Source organism: Cygnus atratus, chromosome 3, assembly GCF_013377495.2.
Source record: "Cygnus atratus isolate AKBS03 ecotype Queensland, Australia chromosome 3, CAtr_DNAZoo_HiC_assembly, whole genome shotgun sequence".
In the NCBI taxonomy this organism is placed as follows: domain Eukaryota; kingdom Metazoa; phylum Chordata; class Aves; order Anseriformes; family Anatidae; genus Cygnus; species Cygnus atratus.
In genome coordinates this window covers 78,028,225-78,052,754 of record NC_066364.1, presented here as the reverse complement: position 1 = coordinate 78,052,754, position 24,530 = coordinate 78,028,225, and the positions used below count along the sequence as shown (strand labels likewise).

The 24,530-nt window shown below is 45.3% G+C and overlaps 2 protein-coding genes across 2 annotated transcripts; one reads left to right on the top strand and one right to left on the bottom strand.

Moving 5' to 3' along the window:
* Window positions 1-262: 262 nt before the first annotated feature.
* On the bottom strand, window positions 263-8,947 carry SPRTN (SprT-like N-terminal domain). The gene is made up of 5 exons (XM_035538493.2): window positions 8,635-8,947; window positions 7,830-7,929; window positions 6,944-7,072; window positions 3,620-3,887; window positions 263-3,348 (listed from the first exon to the last, which is right to left on the bottom strand). Exons 1-5 carry the CDS (start codon window positions 8,910-8,912, stop codon window positions 2,612-2,614), a joined length of 1,512 nt encoding a protein of 503 aa, XP_035394386.1. The 5' UTR covers window positions 8,913-8,947; the 3' UTR covers window positions 263-2,611.
* A 172-nt stretch (window positions 8,948-9,119) lies between these two features.
* EXOC8 (exocyst complex component 8) lies at window positions 9,120-14,638 on the top strand. The gene is made up of 2 exons (XM_035538491.2): window positions 9,120-10,650; window positions 11,324-14,638. Exons 1-2 carry the CDS (start codon window positions 9,127-9,129, stop codon window positions 11,930-11,932), a joined length of 2,133 nt encoding a protein of 710 aa, XP_035394384.1. The 5' UTR covers window positions 9,120-9,126; the 3' UTR covers window positions 11,933-14,638.
* Window positions 14,639-24,530: the final 9,892 nt, after the last annotated feature.

Here is a 24,530-nt window from a genome sequence, read left to right as displayed (position 1 = left end):
AAGCTCCTCAGGACAAAGACAACTGATACAGAAAGCAAAATTTCTTCCCTTTGACCCAAATTTACTAGCAAATTCTAAAAAGCATGCATGGTGCTCATTATCATAATGCTGGAATGGAAACTATTCAAGAACTACTTCTGACTGAAATAGCATTCACAATAACATACCCCAAAATGAGGCCATGAACTTGTTAAAAACAGCTGAAAAAGCTGGGTGGATATGAAGGCTGTTTTCTGACTCAAATTTATTTTTTTTTTTTTTTAAAAGATATTTTACTGCATCTTTAGGACATTTTATATTTGAATGGGACTTTCCAATGTTAATAGTTAATACTATTTTTCCGCTTCATAGGCTATATTATTCACTGGAATACTACAGATCAATTCCCACATTTGTTTTTCTATTTGCTGTTCAAATAAACGTTGTTGATGTAAAAGACGACCATTTAAAAAAAATTCCATTCCAGTATGACTAATACATTTGCCAGCACCCATAATCCGCTCCTCTCCTTTACTCTCACCAGTTGCAGTTGGAAGACAAACTATTGTTTCTCATCAGTTTCCTGATAGAGAAGAAACATCTCTCAAAAAAACATTCATGTGAGAGACTTGTAGTAACCACCCTTGTCGTGAAAAAAAGAAAAAAACATCACCACCAAAAAAACCCCACACCTTGCTGTCCAAATACTTCCGAGTAATAATGCTGTCCTTGTAATGTCACGTTTCACTGGAAATACTAATAGACACTGTGGTTTTAAGAAGGATGTATGGAAAATGAACACGCCAAATCAAGTTTTAGAAGCAGAAAACATTAGTTTGTGTAAAAATCAGCGTTTTCCAATGAAATGCAACAGAAGTTAAACCGGTCTATACATACAGTGGAGATGGCAGAGGTCAATACAATTTAAAAATGGATATTGGTGAATATAAAGGGAAATATAAAAAGGGAAAATGTTGATATAGAAAGGATCTATTAAACCAGACGAGCTACTGGATAAGCAATTGAAAGCACTGATGAGTAATGTAAGATGGCCATGACTGTCATGTGAAAACCAGGATTAATGAAAATGTAAAAATTAACAATTTATTCAGGAAATGCAAGAAGAACAAACTGATTCATATTAAACATCTGTAGCGTCAAAACTTTAAAATACACCATTTCAAGGAGTAAAGATAATTTACCAAATTCTATTGCACATCAGTTTATTTGTCTCAAAAAAGAACTACAAGTATTATATATAAAGATAAAATATGTGTATCTAAGGCTAATATAGCCATTTAAAGTTGTAGCATTGGTATTATATGAAACAGCATTTTTTTTTTTCCTTTTCTAACAATACTAATTATAACCAGTTTTACAAGTAAGGAATCAAACTGTTAATTGTTTAACCAGTTAAGTACTTTCAGCAGCAAAAGGAACGATAAACATTTCAGAAGGTTTATATAGAATACACATCTGCTCAGCAGTCACAATTTACAGCACAATGGCTTTAGTATTCAACTGCCTGGCCTGGTGAATACTAAACACCAAACTGGCTGACTTACTGAAGTAGCAAAACAAAGACTGTCAGCTAAAGTCAATTCAATGCCATTTTGGTCTGTAAAGCACTGGAAGCTTAACTGAAAACTGAAAAATTGTGAAGCCTGTTATGACATGGCCAGAAACAGTCTTTACCAGTCTTGCTACCAATATTCCTCACTTTCACTTACCAGAGCCAGCCCACGTGGGGCAGTTCACGTACATAATACCTGTATGCTGAGAAGTAGTGAGCTATCAACAAGTTTGTGCAAAACATCAGAAAAAAGAGTGGATGGAGAACCTAGCTGGGATCCTTGACCAAAAGACACACAGAAGACCGAAGTTTATTAGCTTGCATTTGACCACTGCAACTTTTAACAGAATAGCTAGCTTTCAAATCCTCTTGGAAACAAAGCCCCGTTATTTATTTATTTTTAATGAGCTCTCATAGCCTAGAGCCTCCTCCTAATCTACCAAGTATTCTGTGTTTGATTTCTTAGCATCCTTATTGCCCCTCTGGATTTCCCGTGAGTTTCTCATTCACATCTATCTTCTCTAAAAGGTCAGAGGTTAGAAGGACCACCTGAGAGTGTAATGGTGGCTTAAGCAAAATACTTGCTGTTCTAAAACTATCTGGTGTTTAACTACGTTACAGTAGACAATGTTTATCTATTACAAGTAGTTAACTTTAAGAACAGCCAAAAATATATAAAAAATGGTCCTAGGAACAAAGATAAATTAGCAGGACTTAAAGTGTCTTCATTTTTAAAACTGCCTTGAAAACTTGCAGTTCAGCAAGTATCCACCTTCTCTTGCAATACCCAGGCTGTGCAATAAGAACGTTAGCACAAGCATCCACCTACTAAAACATGAGCATTAGAGTCTTTGTAACACAACTAGCAGCTAGTTTTCCAGTCAGTGCTGATGTGCAGCTCCACAGAACTTACTCTTCAGCATGCTGACAGTAGTTTAAATTGCAGTTCAGGACAGGCACACAGAAACAACTACAGCTAAGCAAACCCTGAGCAAACTAATTTTCAAGCAGTGTTTTCAGCCTTGGTTTATTTTTTTCAAGGCAGCCCTCCGAGAGGCTTTATACAAGACAAGAATCAAGGTGTTCATTTATTTTCGGCTCCAAAACCTCAGCCTGGCAAACAGGACAACTGACTTTTTTTTCCTTCCATTCAGTAGCACTGGAACTTGCAGAGGAGGACACTGTAGATTCAGCTTTGGTTTTCACGGGTGTATTTATACTTAAAGTAGTATCAGTACTCTCTTTTTTTATGAAATAGTTTTCAAAGGCAGTTTTGTCTTCCTTTTTTGGCCATTGCTGCACTCTATTTTCTAAACCTTTCTTCTCAGATGCTACCTGACCCGTTGTTGCCTGCTCAAAACAAGTTTGTTTTGGTGGCCTGTTATTATAGCATGGTAAAGCCCTCTTGCCTTTTGCAGAGCCTTGCTTTGATTGTTCTTCCGTGGCACGAGAAATTTTAACAGGTGATCCGTCAACATTCTTGTACGCTTTTGTATCAGCAACAGAGAGTTTAGGGAAATCACGCTTCGAAGCCAAGTTCACCTTCTTACTGGTATCATCAGTATAGAACGGAAAAGAGATACCATTACGGGGTGATTTTTCAAATTTTATCTCGTTTTTAGGGATTGGTATTGTGCTTCCTGCTGATCGATGCTGCCAATCAGATTTTTCACTGTTTTTAATGCTGCTGATGAAATTTATGTTTTTTTCTGAGAGTCCACCATCTCTTCCTCCAAGCCGATAGCCATTTCCACTAAAAGGAATCAGATCTTTCTTAGCATCCACGTGTTTCTTGTCTGCAAAAAAGAAAAGCTAGTAACTTTTTCATATACAAACCACTGGCTTAGAATTTTGTCCTTCACATGAAAAGTCTGCTGCTTGAAAACAGTGCAGCAAAATAAATCTTCTGCAAACACTTGAGAAAGAGCCTAGAAATGCACATACAAAATAGGCTCTGTTCTTTGCTACGTAATAGTAACATGAAGTTCACATAAGGGCGGACCTGTATGTGTTCAAGGAACTGTTAGGACAGAAACAGTTTGGAAAAGAAAAGAATATTTTAAATACCTTTGTTAGTTGACTTGGAATTTGGAAGTTCTGCTGGCTCATTTTTTTCCTTGGATTTCTTAGAGAAGTTCTCTGGCTCCTTCACTTTTATGAATGTACCTCCACACTTCTCTTGATGCTCAGCCCACCAGAAGTCTCGTGCAGAGGGTGCTCTATTCATCGAACGTTTCACATACCCAAAATAAGGTTTTCTATTTTGACAGGGGCCATTGCATCGCCACCAGTGCTGGCGGTACAAATCTACCTCATCATGAAAATTGTGATAGATCTAGGTTTAAAAAACAAAAAGGAGCACCAGTCATACAAAAATTTCTGATTTTATTAGTCACTATCTCTACAAACTTCATATATACACACACACACACACACCATCACTCCATTCTTTCATAATACAGGTCACAGATAAAGTACTTCTGCACATCGATAATGCGTCCAGAAGCAAAAACAGTGTTTATCTGCTAATGGAATAGACACAGTAGAAAGGAAGTCCTTCTCCAAGTGCCTTCTTCGCAAAATAAACATGATTTATTCTCCTAGGGGGACCTGAACACTGGCAAGTGCTCTGTGATTTGAAAAACCCTTGCATTGTTCCACTGAATTTTACTGTCCCGCTTTGAAAAAAATTTATTCTACCACTACTGTGAGAAACAACTTTTCCCTGCTCCCCACACCTTGGTTTTACATTTTAATCCCCAAGATATATTACTGCCGTGATTTTCACATTACTGGTTAAAACAGCTGAACCTGGCTGGATCTTTAGATAATAAACAGAGTTTTAAAAATGAAAAGATACATAGCAATATGTCAGACACAGACACAGACACAGATTTCTAGGTTGGAAGAGACCTCAAGATCATCGAGTCCAACCTCCGACCTAACACTAAGTACTCCACTAAACCATATCACTAAGCTGTACATCTAAACGTCTTTTAAAGACCTCCAGGGATGGCGACTCCACCACCTCCCTGGGCAGCCCGTTCCAATGCTTAATAACCCTTTCGGTAAAGAAGTTCTTCCTAACATCCAACCTAAAACTCCCCTGTCGCAACTTTCGCCCATTCCCCCTCGTCCTGTCACCAGGCACGTGGGAGAACAGACCAACCCCCACCTCACTACAGCTTCCTTTAAGGTAACTGTAGAGAGCGATAAGGTCGCCCCTGAGCCTCCTCTTCTCCAGGCTGAACAATCCCAGCTCCCTCAGCCGCTCCTCGTAAGACTTGTTCTCCAGACCCCTCACCAGCTTGGTCGCCCTTCTCTGGACTCGCTCGAGCACGTCCATGTCCTTCCTGTAGCGAGGGGCCCAAAACTGAACACAGTACTCGAGGTGTGGCCTCACCAGAGCCGAGTACAGGGGCACAATCACCTCCCTAGACCTGCTGGCCACACTGCTTCTTATACAGGCCAGGATGCTGTTGGCCTTCTTGGCCACCTGAGCACACTGCTGGCTCATATTCAGCCGACTATCAACCAATACTCCCAGGTCCTTCTCTGCCAGGCAGCTTTCTAACCACTCATCTCCCAGCCTGTAGCTCTGCTTGGGGTTCTTGCGCCCCAGGTGCAGGACCCGGCACTTGGCCTTGTTGAACTTCATACAGTTGACCTCAGCCCATCGCTCCAGCCTATCCAGATCCTCCTGCAGAGCCTTCCTGCCCTCGAGCAGATCGACACACGCACTTAGCTTGGTGTCATCTGCAAACTTACTGAGGGTGCACTGGACGCCCTCATCCAGATCATCGATAAAGATATTGAAGAGGACCGGCCCCAGTACCGAGCCCTGGGGGACACCACTTGTGACCAGCCTCCAACCAGATTTGACTCCATTCACCACAACTCTTTGGGCCCGGCTATCCAGCCAGTTTCTAACCCAGCGAAGCGTACGCCAGTCCAAGCCCCGAGCAGCCAGTTTCTTGAGGAGAATGCTGTGGGGAACGGTGTCAAAAGCCTTACTGAGGTCAAGGTAAACCACATCCACAGCCCTTCCCTCATCCACCAAGCGCGTCACTTTGTCATAGAAGGAGATCAGGTTCGTCAAGCAGGACCTGCCTTTCATAAACCCATGCTGACTGGGCCTGATCGCCTGCTCGCCCTGCAAGTGCCGCGTGATGACCCTCAAGATAATCTGCTCCATGAGCTTTCCTGGCACTGAGGTCAAACTGACAGGCCTATAGTTACCCGGGTCTGCCCTCCGGCCCTTCTTATAGATGGGCGTCACATTGGCTAGCCGCCAGTCAACTGGGACCTCCCCCGATAGCCAGGACTGCCGATAAATGATGGAAAGCGGCTCGGCCAGCTCCTCCGCCAGTTCTTTCAGTACCCTCGGGTGCATCCCATCCGGCCCCATCGACTTGCGCACATCCAAGCTCCTTAGCAGGTCGCCAACCATTTCCTCATGAATAGCAAAGGCCACATCCTGCTCCCCATCCCCTTCCGCCAGCTCAGGGCACTGGGTATCCAGAGAACAACCGGTATTGCCGCTAAAGACTGAGGCAAAGGCGGCATTAAGCACCTCAGCCTTTTCTTCATCCTTAGTAACTAGGTTTCCCCTCGCATCCAGTAAAGGATGGAGATTCTCCTTAGTCCTCCGTTTCGCATTGATATATTTGTAAAAGGATTTTTTGTTGTCTTTAACGGCAGTAGCCAGGTTGAGCTCCAGATGAGCTTTGGCCTTTCTAATTTTCTCCCTGCACAGCCTCGCTACATCCTTGTAGTCCTCCTCAGCGGCCCGCCCTTTTTTCCAAAGATTATAAACCCTCTTTTTTCTGCTAAGCACATGTCCTGGCTATCTTGCTTGAACTGCAATAAAACCACTTTAAAAGTATATCTATTATTACACCCTAAACAACACATTGTTTAGAATGGATTGTAAACAATACTAGTGTTGCATTCTCCCTCCAGCTATTATCTGAATTGATCTTACCAGGGACACGAATTTTAAGTATCATCCACTCATCAGCCTCTACTGATACAAATCTCAACTAAAACAGACTGCTCTTCCACAAATACTATTCTGAACGTGGAGCTATTCTGTCTCTGAACTCGTAAGTTGTTTCCAGGTTAAAACAAACTTTAAAGGAAAATTTGTACAGAGGGTATGTATGGTAATTATATGACTAAAAACCCACTGCATCTTCCTCAACTTGTTCCCTCCATCACCCCCCAACAAAATAACTATGGAATTGTCAGAATTGGATGCAAATTTACAGTGGTGTCAACTGCGGAGTGCCAAGGAAAAACAACTAGATTACTCATACCACATCCGGAATATCGAAAAACTTGTTACCAAATCAAGAAAAAAAAATATTACATCGGGTGGGTTATGCTTACTGTGACATTGGCTCCAGTCAAGCGATTAATGCGACGCATGTGTTTGCAGAACTCTGGCCCATGAGATTCACGATCTCTGTCATTATTAGTGACAAAGAGCAGCGCATGAATCATTTCATGTAACAGTGTCTGAAACGATGAAAATTATTAGTTATTAACTGAAAAGCATTACATATAATTTCAGAATTAAGCTGGAAGTATTTTACTCCTTTACGTTTATATTGGTACTGATCTAATTTTCATGCGTTTGCATGTTGAGCCTGGGTCATAAAAACACAATACTTAATATGATGGGTAGAATAACTCAATTTCCATACAATACTTATAAAGAGACATTCCAAAGAGGAGAAATAATACTCAAGCCCAGTCAGATCTTTAAAGGGGTCATCTCCTCCGCAACCAAAGAAAGAGATACTTGTAAAAAGGTTGAGACTCTATTTCACTGAGCAAACCTGAATGTCGAGCCAACTCAAATGAGTAGTCAGACAGACGCATAACAAGCAGCACAAAAATATATTTACAGTCATATCCTATATCCTTGCTTTCTGCTACTGGCCTAAAAGATGAAGCTACAGCCATTTTCCTACTTGCACTTTCAGACTATTCTGTTTCCAATATTAGAGAACAATTTAGGAGCAAAGAAATGTGTTTTTTTGGCTTTTAAATCAGTAAAAAAAGTGACTTTGGACTCCTACTTGGAGCTGCTCATTTAGGAGCATACAACTAAAATGACAATGCCCACACAAGCAACACAAACACAGCAATAGTCACCACTGTTCTATGATCTGTAAGTCACCATACATAAAAATTGCGTTACAAAATGTAAAACATGGGGGGTGAGGTGCACTATGTTGTATGTGCAGATTCATGAGCAATTTTCAAATACCTCAACAAGATCCTTCCTCGGTCTTAACTTAAGGAGCGGCTCACTTAAACGAATAGAACACATTCCACCTTTTCCTTCATATCTACACACTCCAGCACAGCTGAAACAGACACAGAAACAAGATATTGAAAGCTACGTGTTTTTGCAATAGATGAAGTAAATTGAGAACTCGTAGTTAAAATGCTGGCCCCTTCCAACAGACGCTAAGTAGCTCTGAATATGAAACACGCTTTTGGTAGTTACTCCAAGAACTCGACATCATTAAGCGAGGAATAAAAACTCACAAGTTGTTCTTAATAAACTGTGATGGAACTACCAAAACATAAAGTATAATTTATTAGAACTCTTGCGAACACTTAATTAATACCTGGCAATCCTGAAAAAAAAATAAAATACAAAGAATATTCCAAGCGAATGTGTTCAGGAAGTAAAGCACTGCGTTCATTAAAACTGCAGACGGAGAGAAACATCTAAAGCAGGGGCTACGGGTCCACACTCGGGGCTGCTGCAATTTCATCCTCCCTCTGCTTCTTTTGACTCACTGAACCTTTACGTAGTGGGTTAACCTATCAGAAAGCATTTCAAATTTTGGTGTCGGTACCGAATTATGCTTCTAGCAGCTCAATACCCCAAACTAAGGAGCAGAGGGGGAAAGACTCCAGCAGCCTGAGCTGCACACCTGCTGCCCGCACCCGGGAGCTCCCCAAACCCTGCGATAGGGACCGAGGGGCGCCCCGCACGGCCCCCGCCGGCAAGACACGGGGCTGCCCGCGGCTCCCAGCCCGTCCCCGTCCCGGAGCCGTACAGCGTCATGCGGGGGCTCCACGCCACCTCCACGGCGGCCAGGCGCCCCCAGAAGAGCGCCTCGTTGAGCTGCACGAACAGGCCGCGCACGTCGGGGCTGGGGTCCAGCAGCTCCCACGCCTCGTCCACCACCGACAGCGGCCGGAGCGGCTCGGGGACGGCCGGGGGCTCGGCACGGGCCGCCACCGCCTCCCCGTCCTCGGCTTCCCACAGCTCCTGCAGCTGCAGCGCCAGCGCCAGGTCGCTGTCGCCGCCCCCCCCCTCCGCCGCCTCCGCCATCTTGGCGGCCCCACCGCCTCCGCGCACGCGCACTGCGCCACAAACGGCGCGGCCTCGCAACTACGCACGCGCCCGCCTCGTCGCCCTCCCTCCGCCGTTCCCCCGGCGCCGTTGCCCGCGGGTGGGGCGCAGGCGGCGTACGGGGCGCTACGTCGCGCCGGGGGCGTCCGCGGCGCTGTTTGCGCAGGCGCGGCGGCGGAGCGGCGGCGGGGCCATGGCGCTGGGGGAAGGCGGCGGCGGCGGCAGCCGGCTGCGGCGGCAGCTGGAGTCGGGCGGCTTCGTGGCGGGCGAGTACGTGAAGCAGCTGTCGCAGCAGTCGGACGGCGACCGGGACCTGCAGGAGCACCGGCAGCGCATCCAGGCGCTGAGCGAGGAGACGGCGCAGAGCCTGAAGCGCAACGTCTACCAGAACTACCGGCAGTTCATCGAGACGGCGCGGGAGATCAGCTACCTGGAGAGCGAGATGTACCAGCTCAGCCACATCCTCACCGAGCAGAAGGGCATCATGGAGGCCGTCACGCAGGCCCTGCTCCTCCAGGCAGACCGCGACGACCCCGCCCTGGGCCCCCGCCGCGCCGCCGCCGCCGCCGACCCGTTCCTGCCGCTGTCGGCCAAGGAGGCGGCGGGCGGCGGCGAGGAGGGGCGGCAGCGGACGCTCACCACCCTCCTGGAGAAGGTGGAGGGCTGCCGCGACCTGCTGCCCGAGAGCCCCGGCAAGTACCTGGTGTACAACGGCGACCTGGTGGAGTACGACGCCGACCACATGGCGCAGATCCAGCGGGTGCACGCCTTCCTCATGAACGACTGCCTGCTCGTGGCCACCGCCCTGCCCAACCGCCGCGGCGCCTACCGCTACGACGCCCTCTACCCCCTCGACGGGCTGGCGGTGGTCAACGTCAAGGACAACCCGCCCATGAAGGACATGTTCAAGCTGCTCATGTTCCCCGAGAGCCGCATCTTCCAGGCCGAGAACGCCAAGATCAAGAAGGAGTGGCTGGAGGTGCTGGAGGAGACCAAGCGCAACCGGGCCCTCAGCGAGAAGCGACGGCTGGAGCAGGAGGCCTTGCCCCGGCCCGCCCCGACGCCCCCCGAGTCCACCAACCCCTTCGAGGAGGAGGATGAGGAAGAGGAGGAAGAGCCCTCTGCAGAGGAAGAGGTGGTCGACCTCTCGCTTGAGTGGATCCAGGAGCTGCCGGAGGACCTGGACGTCTGCATCGCTCAGCGGGACTTCGAGGGGGCGGTGGACCTCCTAGATAAGCTCAACGAGTACCTGGGGGACAAGCCCGTGAGCCAGCCCGTGAAGGAGCTGCGGGCCAAGGTGGACGAGCGGGTCCGGCAGCTCACGGACGTGCTGGTGTTCGAGCTGTCTCCAGACCGCTCGCTGCGAGGAGGGCCGCGGGCCACGCGCCGAGCCGTGTCCCAACTCATTCGGTTGGGTCAGTCCACCAAGGCGTGCGAGCTCTTCCTGAAGAACCGGGCGGCTGCGGTGCACACGGCCATCCGGCAGCTGCGCATCGAAGGCGCCACGCTGCTCTACATCCACAAACTCTGCCACGTCTTCTTCACCAGCCTTCTAGAGACGGCGAGGGAGTTTGAGACGGACTTCGCTGGCAACAACGGCTGCTACTCTGCCTTCGTTGTGTGGGCCCGCTCGTCCATGAGGATGTTTGTAGATGCCTTCAGTAAGCAGGTGTTTGACAGCAAAGAGAGCTTGTCGACTGCAGCGGAGTGCGTGAAGGTAAGTGAGACCACAGAGGGTGGTGTGACAAGGTGGCCTGAACGCAAGCTATAAGGTTTGCAAATCTTTCTAACCCTAGAACCCTAAATCTTTCTAACCCTAGAAATTGTTGACAGAGTGTTGCTGGAGAGGTTTCCTGCATTGAACAGTTCATAGTCATGTGGGGTTGGTTTGTGTGTTTTTTCAGTTTATCAGAAGAAAGTGTTAAGATGAGAATGCACAGCAAGAAAAACCCTGCCCTTATCAGAAACACAGAATGTGTTCTTTCTTAATTTGCCATTGACCAGAAGGAGATCCTAAAATTTGTAAAAACACATCTGAACGATGAGTATTTTGAAGGCTTTTTGTTTGTTTTCCAATCCTACTCTGGACTATGCTTCCTTAATCTTTTTGTGGGACCAGCTCTCTCAGGTTATGGTATCTTTACTTATAGTAGCTACTGATGGGGGAAGGAAGGAGTTGTAAAGTAATTGTCCAGAGTATTTTTGACGTGCATGGCTTGTCTTTCAGTTATTGATTTCTTTATTAATAAGGATTTTCTTAAGGCAGAAGAAGTAAATGAAACATGACAAATGCTTCCCTGCTTTCTGAGAATGATTGAAAAAAAGTTCATGTTTGAAGTGTAAAGGGGGCATGCAAGCTACTAACGCTTTGCTTTTCATTAATACCCAAGGTAGCCAAAGAGCACTGCAAGCAGCTCAGCGAGATTGGACTGGATCTCACCTTCATCATTCATGCCCTCCTGGTAAAGGATATCAAAGGTGCTTTACAGAGCTACAAGGATATCATCATCGAGGCCACTAAGCACCGCAACTCTGAGGAGATGTGGAGAAGGATGAACCTCATGACCCCAGAGGCTCTGGGGAAGCTCAGAGAGGAGATGAGGAGCTGCGGGGTGGGGAATTTCGACCAGTACACTGGCGATGACTGCTGGGTCAACCTTAGCTATACCGTAGTAGCTTTCACTAAGCAGACTATGGCCTTCTTGGAGGAAGCGTTAAAGCTTTACTTTCCAGAGCTACACATGGTTCTTTTGGAGAGTCTTGTGGAAATCATCCTAGTGGCCGTGCAGCACGTTGATTACAGTTTACGGTGTGAACAGGACCCTGAGAAGAAAGCATTCATTAGGCAGAATGCATCCTTCCTTTACGAAACTGTCCTTCCTGTTGTGGAAAAAAGATTTGAGGAAGGAGTTGGAAAGCCAGCCAAGCAGCTGCAGGATCTGAGAAATGCTTCGAGGTTGATGCGTGTGAACCCAGAAAGTACCACCTCTGTGGTGTGAAGTGAACTAACTCTTCTTATTAACAGGGCGCGAAGGCACTTACTGAAAATGTTGTACGGTGAATATAAGAACTAAATGGTTTTTTGAGTCCCTGAAAAATGTGGAAGGCTAGCTGCAGCATTACAGAGGCTGAAAAATTACAGTCAAAGCCTTCAAGGGTTCAACACTTTTGGGAGGGTGTGTGGGAGTGAGAGGTAGGACTGAGGTTGCTTGGACAGCGTATCCTGTAAGAGTGGTTGGTGTAGTGTTTGTGACTTGGGAAATACTATGGTGTACAATTTTTGGCCAAATGTTTGTGAAAGTCTTAAATATATGTAAACTGCAGCAGGAAAAGATCACTTCTCGTCACATTGTCCGAGTTCTTTTTTTAAGGCAGTGTTCCGGTGGAAGGGGAAGTGCTGAAACACTCCCAGGGTGTGGTATTTGGTGAGGCACATCCACCATCTAGATGTGACTCAGCACCACAGATAACATGGATTTGCACGTTGTGATTCCTCTGGTAGCAATGCAGACTCTTCAGTTTCTCCTACATGCAAAATCTCTTCATTCATTCCAGAGACAGATCTAAATTAAAAATCTCATTTGGATAGATTTTTTGTGTTTAGGTGAAGGGGCTTTTTCCTCTAATAAGCTTGCCTGTCAGCTTAAATTACTGCTCTTAGAAAACAAACCCACTGTTGTCAGAAACGCGTGATCCCTGCAGAGAACAAATGAGGATAGTTTTCTTCCCTTCCCCTTTGCGTTCCCCTTGTTTTTTCATGGACTTCACTGGGCTCAGCTCCACGTGGTGAGGTATGCGCTCTTGCTCAAGGTGCTGTCATAAATGAATTATGGGCCGTTACCTGCTGATAGAAACCACAGCGAGGAGGCATAAATGCTCTTGATATGCTCAAAGCAGGGAGAGGATCATAAGATACTGCTCCGGTTGGAAGAAACAGGATTCTAGTTTTGCTGTACAGAAGCAGCAGAGGATAAGAAGACGGGGTTTAGGGCTTTCTGTAAATCACGTCATCTTCAAAATACACACCCTAACTCTCCTGAAAATATTACTGTTTCCTGTACTACAGCAATAACCAAGAACAGTCCTTTTTGCAGAAAACACAAGGACTGTATCTGGTTGAGAACTCAGGTGTAGGTGGGGGAAGTTTATGCGAATGCTTTCTTGTTTGGATTGAATGGTGATGCCTGTCTTGTTCAGTAAGTGGCAAAATATGAAATAAAATAAGCCAAGTCTTACATAAAGCCCGCCTTTAGGAAGCTGTCAGCATCACCTTCTAAACTGCATAAACTTCTTCCCTTTTAGTGCAGACCTTAATTGTGAGAAAATTGCTGCAGTTTAACATTGTATTAGACCCTCAATAAGTGATCTTAACTGGAATAATTGAGTATCCTATTCCTCTTGTGTTTTCAAATGAAAGCTTTTGCAATTTGTGTCATGATAATGAATGCCTCATGACTGCGTGAGCAAACAAAAGAAACCACTGGTAAAACATTCTGTCTCCATTATTGCTTATACTGGAGGTGTATCATTTCTACATGTTTTCACACTTCTGGTTTAATGCAGCCTTTGCTTTGGTGACTAGTTTTCATTCTCTTGATCTTTGGATGCCTTTTGAGCTGTCAGATTTTGCGAAGTGTCTGCTTCCTTGCTCTCCAGCGTTTGAGTATTTTGCTAGAAAATCAAAAAACGATGTTTTTTAAAGTGTAACTCATTACTGTGAGCTAAAACTGTTTGAAAACCACTGTAGTAACTATAGTGTTAATTTAAAGTACAGGGCTGAGGAGAGTTAGCACTCGTGTGAATGTTAGCTTCAAGAGAGCACTGAACAGGCGTATTTTTTTTTCCACTAGTGGACTCTCTTGGATACCAGAACCTAGTGAATTGTATTAAAGTAATGTATTTTCTGTCAACTGTTTCAAATAGGCAAAGGTAGCAATCCGGATTTACTTAATTTGAGAAATATTTTCAAGTGGATTTTAAGTGAGAACTCTGCATGATGATGGGCATTTTGGAAGACAAGGAGAAGGGAGGGCATTAATCTATTTAAGGCATGCAGGTCCTCCTGATCTTGTATCTGCTGTTATCTGTGGGGCAGTCGGCTTACGTGGATGTTGGCTTTAATGGATCAGGGAATCTGACCTTTCACTTTGGTGATCAAATGTCATTTTCATGTGCCTGTTACAAATCCACACATTTGAATTGTATAAGCTGCTGTAAGGAGCACTGATAATTTTTAACTTGCAAATCTATTCACGTCATATGGAAAGAAAAAAAATGGCTTAAGGAAAATGGTGTGTAAATTATGTTAGCCCCACTTTGTGTGTTAATTCAGTTAACAGACAAAGCCGACACATGCTGAAAGTCATTGTTTAATAAATACGTTTCAGATTTGCAGACAACAATTTTGAATGGCACTTTTCCTGAGCTGCTCACTTGTGGAGGTAGTGTGGCTCAAATTGGGATTTGCAGTAACTACTGAACAATACAATAGCAGTTTTGTTGATTTGAAGAAGAGCTAGCTGTAATTTTGCTAGTTATTGTTTCTCTTGAGAGAATTGCATATAAAATCTGGTTTCCTTTAGCTGCTGTGACAAAATTGTGATGTGTAAAATGATTTTTCTTCTTAAATTCAGATGAATTTATGTATTAGAATTTAATGCAATAACTTTTCTGAACAGTGAGGACCATATATTAAAACTTTTTGGACATACAACAACAGTGGTGTATTTCCTTTATTATTACATCATCATCATCATCAGGAGAATGTTGAGGGCCTGATTCAAAGTCCAAGTCCACTAATAAATCTCCAGTGATGTCGAAGAGCCTCAGGTCAGTCAACATTTGTGAGGTGGATGTATGAGGCAGCAAGGTGATAAAAGCCAAGAGATGCTAGTTACACTGTCAGTTATGTTCTTACAAAGTCAGCACATAGCATGATAAGGTGAAATTTAAAAATAATGTGTTTCAAAATAATATCTGATTAAAATTGAGAAGAGGCTCTGCTGTAGTCTACTATGATCTGTGCTAGATATACGAGGCCTTACCAACATCAGGACACTGTAATGTCATAAAGTTTATTATCTTCCAGAGCTGATTTTGCCATTAGATACATTCATACTTAACGTTGAATATGCAGTATGCCCCATCCTCTCACTAGGTGGAGTTTTGTCAGTTGAATCCTCAGCGTGCCAGGGGCAGGTATGGGCGTTAAATCTGTACTGCCTTGCAGCTTGCTTGGGGACGTTTTTGTAGTACCATTGGGAATGAAGATGCTGCAACAAATGATTTGAATTTTAGCGTCAACATGTCACAACTCCTTGCTTGGTACTGCTTTTCTCATGTGCTTTCTGATTTTTGTACCACCAGTCTCATAATTCTTCATGTTTTCGTTTCCTGCAGTGTTTCTCCACCATTAGCAGGCATCCTGCGGAGGATCTTGGTTTCTCATGTCTACTTTTTTTTAGAAGTATGTACCAATATGTGACTACCGATCTGCCTCAGAGACTTTTCTGCTAGACTGCAACCCCCTGCAGGGGTGTGGAAAGTTGCTTGTCCCAGCTTCAGCTATCTCATGGTTGCTGCTAACTCTTTACAGCTAAGTGAATGGTATTCATTTTAGTGAGTTCTCATAGCCAAGCCTGCAGGGCCTCTTGTCATTTTACTTCAAGACCGGACTGAAATTCCAAATGAGAACTCAACCAATCTCACTCATAATGCAGCTTTGTACTCTTAGCACAGTCATGCAGGACCCTAACACCAGTCTTCATAACTTACACACTCCTTAAACTCCTCTTGCACAACTCATATTTTAATTGGGCTACCTTTTACTTAAAAATATTAGTAGTTCTGCAAGCTTGTTTTATGAAGAAAGTCAAATCCAGCATGTAGCCTATCTGTCAAAGAGTTTTGTGAGCATAGCGTGCAGACAAATCCTTTTCCTTGGAGGTTCAAGCGCGGTGGTGTATGTTCAGTACTTACAAACTGCGAAAGCCAGTGGAGAGAGAAACACCACAAACTGTGGAAAGATTGTTTCCCAATCACTTGTAGTATACTGTTTTTATGAAAATAGATTTACGCCCTTTATAACTACAATGGACACTAGCTAGTGTAATACATCAGTTTTTGCCTGAGCCACCACAGTCACAGAGAGAGTAATTACTTCCTGAGTATTTAGGAAACTTTGCTAATGCAATTTTGATGACCTTAACGTGTCCCATAATATGGACCTGGACTTCAGGGTTACAGGCTCTTCTCTGCTGCAGATGTCCTTGGTCTGAGACAGTAGAGAGCAAGTACTAGCAACTCCCCTTCCCAGAGGTTTACATGACTGACAGGACAGCTTTACGGCAATTTTAGATCACCCTTCTGTGACCCCGTGTTGTTTATGCTCTCTCCCTCCCCATGCTGTAGCTGGATCATGGTTGCATCTCTTTTGATGGGCTGAGCATCCCACTTCTCACCCAAGCAGATTATATGGGAGGATGGAGAGAGGGTCTGCTCCCCAAATTACTTGAAGGAGCTGTGATGGCACACAGTTACCAGTGGGTGTCCCACAAGAGCTCTGCACTGGTGAGCTCTACCTCTGAAGGGAAAACTCATCTCACCATAAATGCAAGCAGATATGATTGCGTTCAGCTTGCTCTCACAGACCAGGACAAGAGCTAAAAGCGCATATGAAAGCTGAGATATGAATCCCTTCATGTAATGGCAGGAACTGGATTCTGAGATATGGGCTTAGATTGCCCAAAAGATAATTTGGCCCTGCATCTCTTCGGAATCTTGTTCCAACGTGCTATGTTGCATGTGACTATTGAACCTACTGAGTTAGGAAAGTGGATCAGGGAGGCAAGAGGGCAAATTAATTTCACTGCTGTTGGGGAAGTCCTTGGAGGTGCTTCAATTAATGGTGATTTCAAGTCATTAAAAAATTAAATAAATCACACAGCTGTTCCCCAAATGAGTCAAAATCAAAGTTCTCTTGAAGGAGAAAACAAGTTAGCCAAATCTTTTGGAATATAAGGCATGCAGATCTAAACACCTGTACATTTGTGCAAAAGTGAGAACTGAAGTTCAGATGGCCCTCAGTCTGACTGGGGGCTAAAAGAAAACCTCGCCTCAGACTCTTCCAAACTTCAGTTCTCTGGTCTCAGAGTCATCCCTTCCCTTTCAAAAATCGCAGTTCATACACACCTCTCTGTGCCAGTCAGATTTGTTAAGACTAAGTCTGTTTAATTACAGCTTCAGAGCCCTGCTGAAGTCCGGGGACTCATGTTGCATTCACTTGCAGCTCTCCAGGCCCAGTTTTCACAAGAGGAAGGGGCCCAGCTCCCTGCCACAGCTCCTGCAGGATAGGGCTGTCAGACGGGTACTTGAAGCTCTGCAGGGCATCCTTCCTTCCTTGGGATTCAGGGAATTTTCCTCTCAAAATGTGGGTCTCCGATAAGCAGGTCCTATTCTGCTCTTTTTTCTTTTTCCACTAACAACTGGCAGGATTGTTTGTTTTCCTTCCCCACCACCTAACTTCTACAGAGGTGCGAGATTGGTTTCGTGGAGGAGGCAGGCCTAATGGCATGTTAAATTGTGATCCGTGCATTAGCCTTCCATAATTCAGGCCATACACCTCCCTGCCTGCGCTCACTGATGTCAGTGAATGTGGGGAGGAGGGGGACTAGGGGCTTACAAAGAAGGTCTGCCACCTTTGTCCCCCCAAACTTCCACCCAGCAAGGTGCTTAAGAACATCCTTAAAGACCTATATCATGTTCCCCTGAGTCTGACAGGCCCACTCCTATACTCAGAGTTAATTAGATGTTAAAATGCTTTTCTTGCCTGGAATATCAGTGTATTTCTGTTGAATTTCACAAAACCAACTGGCGAAGAAGTGATAGTGGGGCAATACTGGGGCAACAGCAGCACACACTAGCAAACAAAGTGTGCATTTCTGTGACACCCCTCCTGCAGCGTGACAATTTGTGGTGCCAAACAAAGCCCTTCTCCAGCAGGAGCAGTACTGCCCATAAATCACCAGCGCTGCAGCTTCCCAGGAGGCAGCAAGAACAGAGCTTTACGTGCTAAAATACCCTTGTTTTGCCCTTCATTTTTCCCCTGCTGGCTTCCCCGCAGAGCAGCAGGCCTACAAGCCCGAGAGCTCGGATCCCAAGTGCTGTCCCCCTGCCTGAAGCAGGTCTCTGTTCTCCCCATGGGGCCAGGCCCCATCTTGCTTGCGTGGACCCTCGCAGGGTGTGCAGCAGGCAGCCGGCCTCCCCGCTGCCTGCGTCCTCACACAAAATATGTCCTCACACAAAAACGTCCTCACACCTCTCCCGCTGTGCCTGCAATCAGTGGCCATTTTTTGTTTTGCCCTGAAGTTTATTACCATTTAAATAGCCTCCCAGCCTGAAACGTCCTGGGGGGTTTCTGCCTCTTCTGCTTCACAGCCCAGGAAATTAATTCCAGTAGGATCTTGGCCCTGCAGGAAAACCGTGCTGGTTTAACCAAACTGGCTTAGGAAATGCTTTAGTTAAACACACGCAAAACCTTTTGTTGGCCTTTAGTTTTGACTTTTAGCAGATTTGGCTTGGGGTATAATATGCTTAGACAGGGAAGTGTTTATTCACAATCAAAATTACAGCACCAAACTCTGCTGTCTGGGGCAATGTTTTCTGACTACTGTGAGCAAATTCCAGATTTACCTCAGTGTGTGTTTTTAGGCCTTGAAGATGCAAGGGCCAGACTGCAAACGCCTTTAATCAGGAAGCAATTAATTGCACAAATTTCCTCCTTGCAGCCCGTGTAGCGCTCATCCAGGTAATACTCCCTGGGAGGCAATGGCTCATGCCTGCGCACTACTTTTATTACGTTATATCTCTGCTAATTAGTTCCTGTTGGATGGGAGGCCAGATTGCTACAGGGGGTTCAGATAAAAAGTACAACCAGTTAAGACAATCTAAAGATAGCTTTAAGAAGAAAAACAAATGCTTTGTTTTCCTACTTAACTCTTTTTTTTTTATTACTATTATTTCTGAAGAAAGCTCCCAGCACAGCCCATACTTTTGCTGGAAGTCAGGACCAGGTTTGTGAAGGTTGTTCCTGTGTGTCAATGCTCAACTTTTTTTTCCAGAGCACCCTGGTGCTTGTCCAAAACCGACCCCAAGTAGGAAACAACTTGTTTGTCTCTTTTGCAAAGGATCTTCCATGCAAAGTGATCCCAGTCCTGGTTCTCCCTCAAAAAAGATGCTCAGCTTTGATTCGAGAAGGGTGCTTATGCACCAGAGCAGGGATGGCTGGGGAAGGTGGAGCCCCTCACTGACAGTCCCTGGGGCAGCACATATGGCATGTCTCACCAAACGTGACAGTTGGGCTTTGGTTGCCCTTCTGCCCTGCACTTGGGTCAGGGACACTTCCAGCCCTGCTAGCACTGACGCCAACCTTGCTCACTGTTTCAAACGCAAGCCCCACATCCTTCCTGTCCTGCATGCTGGCTATAAACAGCAAACTCACTCGTTATGCTATTATTATAATTTACTAGCAGAAACCTTCCTCTCTGTACACCAAACACACAGCTCTTCATGTCTATTATAATTGTATTTCCAATGTTATAAATAACACATTAGCCTGGTTTATGTGTTCATGCAAGTCAAGCTATAAACTGGCAGATGAGTGAAATTAACTGTCTCCAGAATTCACATTCCTGTCACTTATTCAATTATTTGATCAACATAATTGCTCAGAGCAAGAGCTAATTGGAAAATGACATGCGTTTACCCTCTCTGTAGAGGAGGAGAGGTTTATCGGATATTTTACTGCAGGCAGTTTCATTACTTCCAATATTCTGGAAGAAACAAAGTTTATAATAGAGCCAGGCCCAAGCACACAAAGCTTGTTTGCTAGCCAGACACTTTCCCATCCTTAAAATAGGTCCAGTATTTTGTGGTGCAAGGGTTTGAACATGTCTATACTTCAAGTACCTTGGCACATAGGTGTGGAAGCTATAAGCCAAGTTTGCCTACAGGAGGCTACAGCACTAAATGTGTCCCTGTTTCTGTACTTCTCTACTCATGCTGGTGCTGCACTTACACGTGTCTGGTTCTGCCCGAGACCAGATCCCATCCCTGAGAGCTGATACGGAGAGGAGAGTATTGATCAGCTGAAGTAAAAGAGCCTGCCAGTTGTAGGGAAGGCATGCAGTGATTTTATTGTTGTTACTGTTGTAGAAAAGACTGTAATTCCCCACCTTGCCAGCTCAAATCCTGCATCAAGACCGCAGATTGAAACACAGGTACCTTTGGAATGATATTTTTATTCCTCACCACACATGCACAGACACTTTATTATTAAAAGAAATGTAATCTAAGAAGCTGGTGCCAGAGCAGAGGGGGGGGATGGAAAGGACCAGGAGTCAGGAGACTCAAACCCTAAACCAGCCCCTGTTTCCATTATTAGCTCTAGCATTGTTTGGGGTTGGAACATTTGATTTGTTTAAGCAACAAACGAGAAAGCACTTTTCCAGGCTAAGCAGAGGGGGAGGAAGCCCATCTATCAATGCCAACAGTTTGCAACCTATTGTCTGCAGGCCCTGAGGGGACCTCCGGGTTATCTGTAGGGGAAAGGGAGCTAAGAAAATCAACCCTGTTGTCAGTTGCCTTAAATCCATGACAGATGGTCTGCACATCCAGTGAAAAATATCAGGCAAATTAAAACTGGATAAAAACTAAAGATACATGGAACAATATATACATATATATATTTTTTTTCTTTTTCAATTTGGTGCCTGAACAGTCAGCCAGCACAGGCAGGACTGCAGGGGCAGCTTCCCCACCTCTGCCCTGCCCAGGGATATGCACGGCGGTGCTTTCCTCCTGCTCTTTGTTAGCAGTTCAAGCACCAGTTTTTGGGTACTTGAAGAGCCCACAGAAGTGGTTCACAGAGTGATGTGAAGGCTGAGAGACATGCTGTCCTGGATCTTGTCCCCTGAGCGCCAGCTGTGCTGCTAGCACTGCATAAATGGCACAGAACAGTCCTGAGAAACAAACTGTACTGCATGCAGCGTCCTAGAGCTTGGTGCTGTCTATATTTGATGAAAACTAGTTAACTACGTGAGTAATTTTTTAGTTCATCTGAGAGGAGATAAAGAAATGCGTGCAGCACAGCCTGTTTGTACCTACACTAGAACATTTCTGATAACAGTGGAAGTGTGGTGTTCCATTTTGTTATTATTACTACATATAGAGAGAATGCAAAAGTAGAAAATAAGAGACTAAAAAAGTAGCCCCACCATGGGTAGCTAGGGAGTGTGCACTGCCTATGCAAGTGTCCCACCAGTCAGTTCCTGGAGAAAGGAAAGCTCGAGCCATCGAACTACCTGTAAGCACAGGTTTGTTGTGCTGCTCTACACGGATGCTCTGCAGTTTTCAAAATTCCTGCTCACAGCCACAATGAGCTGAAAATGAAGGATGATGCCAGGGTTTTGTATCCTGTGAGTGACTCCGGCTAGTGGACAAATAGCCCCTGAATGTGCTACTGTGACCTCTAAGCTGTGACTAATGGGATAAATCAGTAACCTGATGGCACCGCAGGACATCTTGCATGGAAAATGCAGGGCCCTTTGTCGCCAACACCAGGCACAAAGGAAAAAGAAAATAAAGAAAACCGGCAACGATCCGTCAGGATCCTGCAAAATCGGGGGTGGGCACTCTGCTACGGCTAGAGCAGGGGCAGCGGCTGTCGCAGGGTAGAAGAGGGGGCGTCCCCACAGCTGCGCGACCCCGGCCCCGAAGCACCGCGGCGGCACCGACAGCAGGGGGCGGCCGCCGCCGCCGCAACCCGCATCCTGCAGCCCCGCAGCCCCACATCCCCACATCCCGACATCCCGACATCCCTGCATCCTGCATCCCTGCATCCTGCATCCCGACATCCCCGCATCCCGACATCCCTGCATCCTGCATCCCTGCATCCTGCCTCCCGACATCCCCGCATCCCGACATCCCCGCATCCCGACACCCCCGCATCCTGCACCCTGCAGCCCCCCAGCCCTGCAGCAGCCCTGCAGAACTGTGTGCATCCCTACGGCTCACCATCCCAGCAGCTTGCAGCCCAATTTTATCCATGTCCCAGCCCAGGGCATGGGGCAGGCACTGCTGGCACAGTGCTGCTGCTGCTGCTCAGGGGTCCGGGTTTTATTGTGGGTTCTGTCCTCGGAGGCAAGGACAACTCTGTGACCACCGAGGTGGTTGGAGTTATACTGGGGCTTCTTGCCTGAGGCCCTGTTATAAACCATACTGGCAGAGGTGTTATTTCCTTGCTGGGAGCTGGAAAACTCTTTCTGGTGTGGGTTTGGAGCAGCCTGAGGAGACAGCTCTACAAATGTGCATGATGCAGCAGGAGTTCCTGGTGTGCTCCCGGTCCCATCGCTGCACAGGGCTGAGACAGGTACACAGTGTGGGTAAAATCAACAGCAGCTGCCTCTGCATCTTTTTGGTGCTACAACCTGGTACTTCACCGTGAGCTTTGTCCCCATCGGGAACAGTCCCTCCCTACGCATGGTAACAGATTTTTCTGCAGGATTTTAGCACTAGAAATGACCGCGGGAAAGCTGGTGCTTTCGTAACACCGGGACATTCTTCTTGCCGACTGTGAATTGACTTGATTGCATTTCCGCAACTGGAAAATTCAATAAACGCAGGCAGAAAAAAAATGTTTGTCCCTCCAGTTTTTGGCCTGTTGCTATCCATTTTCTTGTCCTGCTGAGCCTCGTGCTGGCAACTGCTCGCAGGAGGCCAATGGGGTGCTTGGTCTGACGGATCCCCTCCTGCCTGGCTCACAGCAGAGCCCTGCTCACACCTGAAGCCATGGCACAGGTGTGCTGCTCCACTGCAAATATATTCCCAGTGCTCGTGTGGACTGCCTTAGCTGGAACTTCATCCTGTTTTCTACTCAGGCACAACTATCTGCTTATTATTTTCTGTGGAGAGAAGGTACTTGGAAAAAAAATTAAAAATCAAGTCACAAAATGGAACAGAAAATCAAACCATGGAAAATATTTGCAGGCAAATAACAAAAATGAAGTTTGAGTCAATTGAAACATTTCATTTCAATAATTTCAAGCTTTTGTTGTTCACTTGAAAGTAAAATTATTTAAATGATAGAAGGCATTTGAATAAAAGGAAACACTATTATAAATGCCAACAACATAAAAACACAATGACTTAACATTAATAATTCTTTCTTCATTGCTTTTATTTGAGAAATTTATCAGGCATGTTTTCTTCTGCTACTTTCACAAGAAAAACAATAGTTTTAAGGAATCAGTATTCCTCAATTAAAAAAGTAGTTTGCTGAGAACGCTTATCCAGAAAAATCTGGAAGCACTTAGCATTAGAGGTCTATCAGGAAGCTTTTAGCTCCAGATTGTGTTATACTTCCACTGGCATGACAGAGGTGCTTACAAATTAAGTTCAAAGATGCAGCAATGGTGGAACTAAATGCGTATTTCCTGATGCCTGTGCCTATCAGCACAGGGGTGTTTAGACTGCTATTTCCAAATACAAGCTTAATTCCTTCTCATACCAAAGGGAGCAATCAAAACCCCAGTGATTCCCAAAGAGAAATCAGAGCCGGTATACTGGAGGCTTTCTCCCATCTCACTTCTGCCTGTGTTGTGTGAGGAAGAAAGATGCTTGTTGTGGATACAGCCCAGTCCCTGCCCTCCTTCAGTGAGTCAGAGTCAGCTTCTTAGGTCTTACAGATCTTAAGTCAGAATGGAAGGATGGTCTTGTGGCTTAGTATGAGGACTGTGAGTCAGAACAGTTTATTTATAGGGAAAAAAAAATGCTCCTTTCATTTATTAGCAGATCTCTCTAACCATCCTAAACAAGTTGCCACTAGAAAATCACAGTTGTCAGCAACACAATCAAACAAAAAGAAGTCCAACTGACATTTGATCATTTCTGCAGCAACATTACATTCATAACCAGCTGTACTGATATAAAAAAATAAAGCACCAAGGTAAATACCAGCAAAATCCTGATTTGGGTTTCAGGCCAACCCAACTCCCACTGATTTAACTGGGAATGTTGATTAAAAACCTCAAGCTGTGACCCACAACAATTCAGCCAGGTTACTCCTGCCACTTAGGAAGGCTTGAGTTAAATTGGAAAGTGGGATACAGCCTCAGTGAGTTTATCAGCTCTGAGCAGTATGTTTGTAGGCAGATAACCTGCAAGTACCTCCCTGCTTAGCCTCAGACTCATACAGGGGATTCAATAGGTCATGTGTGTGCTGGTGGGAGATATTACAGTCATTCAGCAAAAAATGTAAAAAAAAAAAAAAAACACAACCCAGCTTTGGAACAATTCTTTGGAAATCAGTCATTCATTACGTGCAGTTAATGATCAGTTTGTGGGTTAACAGCCAAACATGAAGTTAAGGATGATTAAAGCTTAAAACAGATTAACTGTTGGGTGACTGCAGTCAAGACAATATTCTGTTAATTTTTGATGGTTTTTCTGGATAGCCTCCCATGGAGGCTGAAGAGGGATATTTTAACTTGTCAAGGCAATAGCACCATAGCAACAAATCCTCAAGAAGCCTGTCAATTTGGT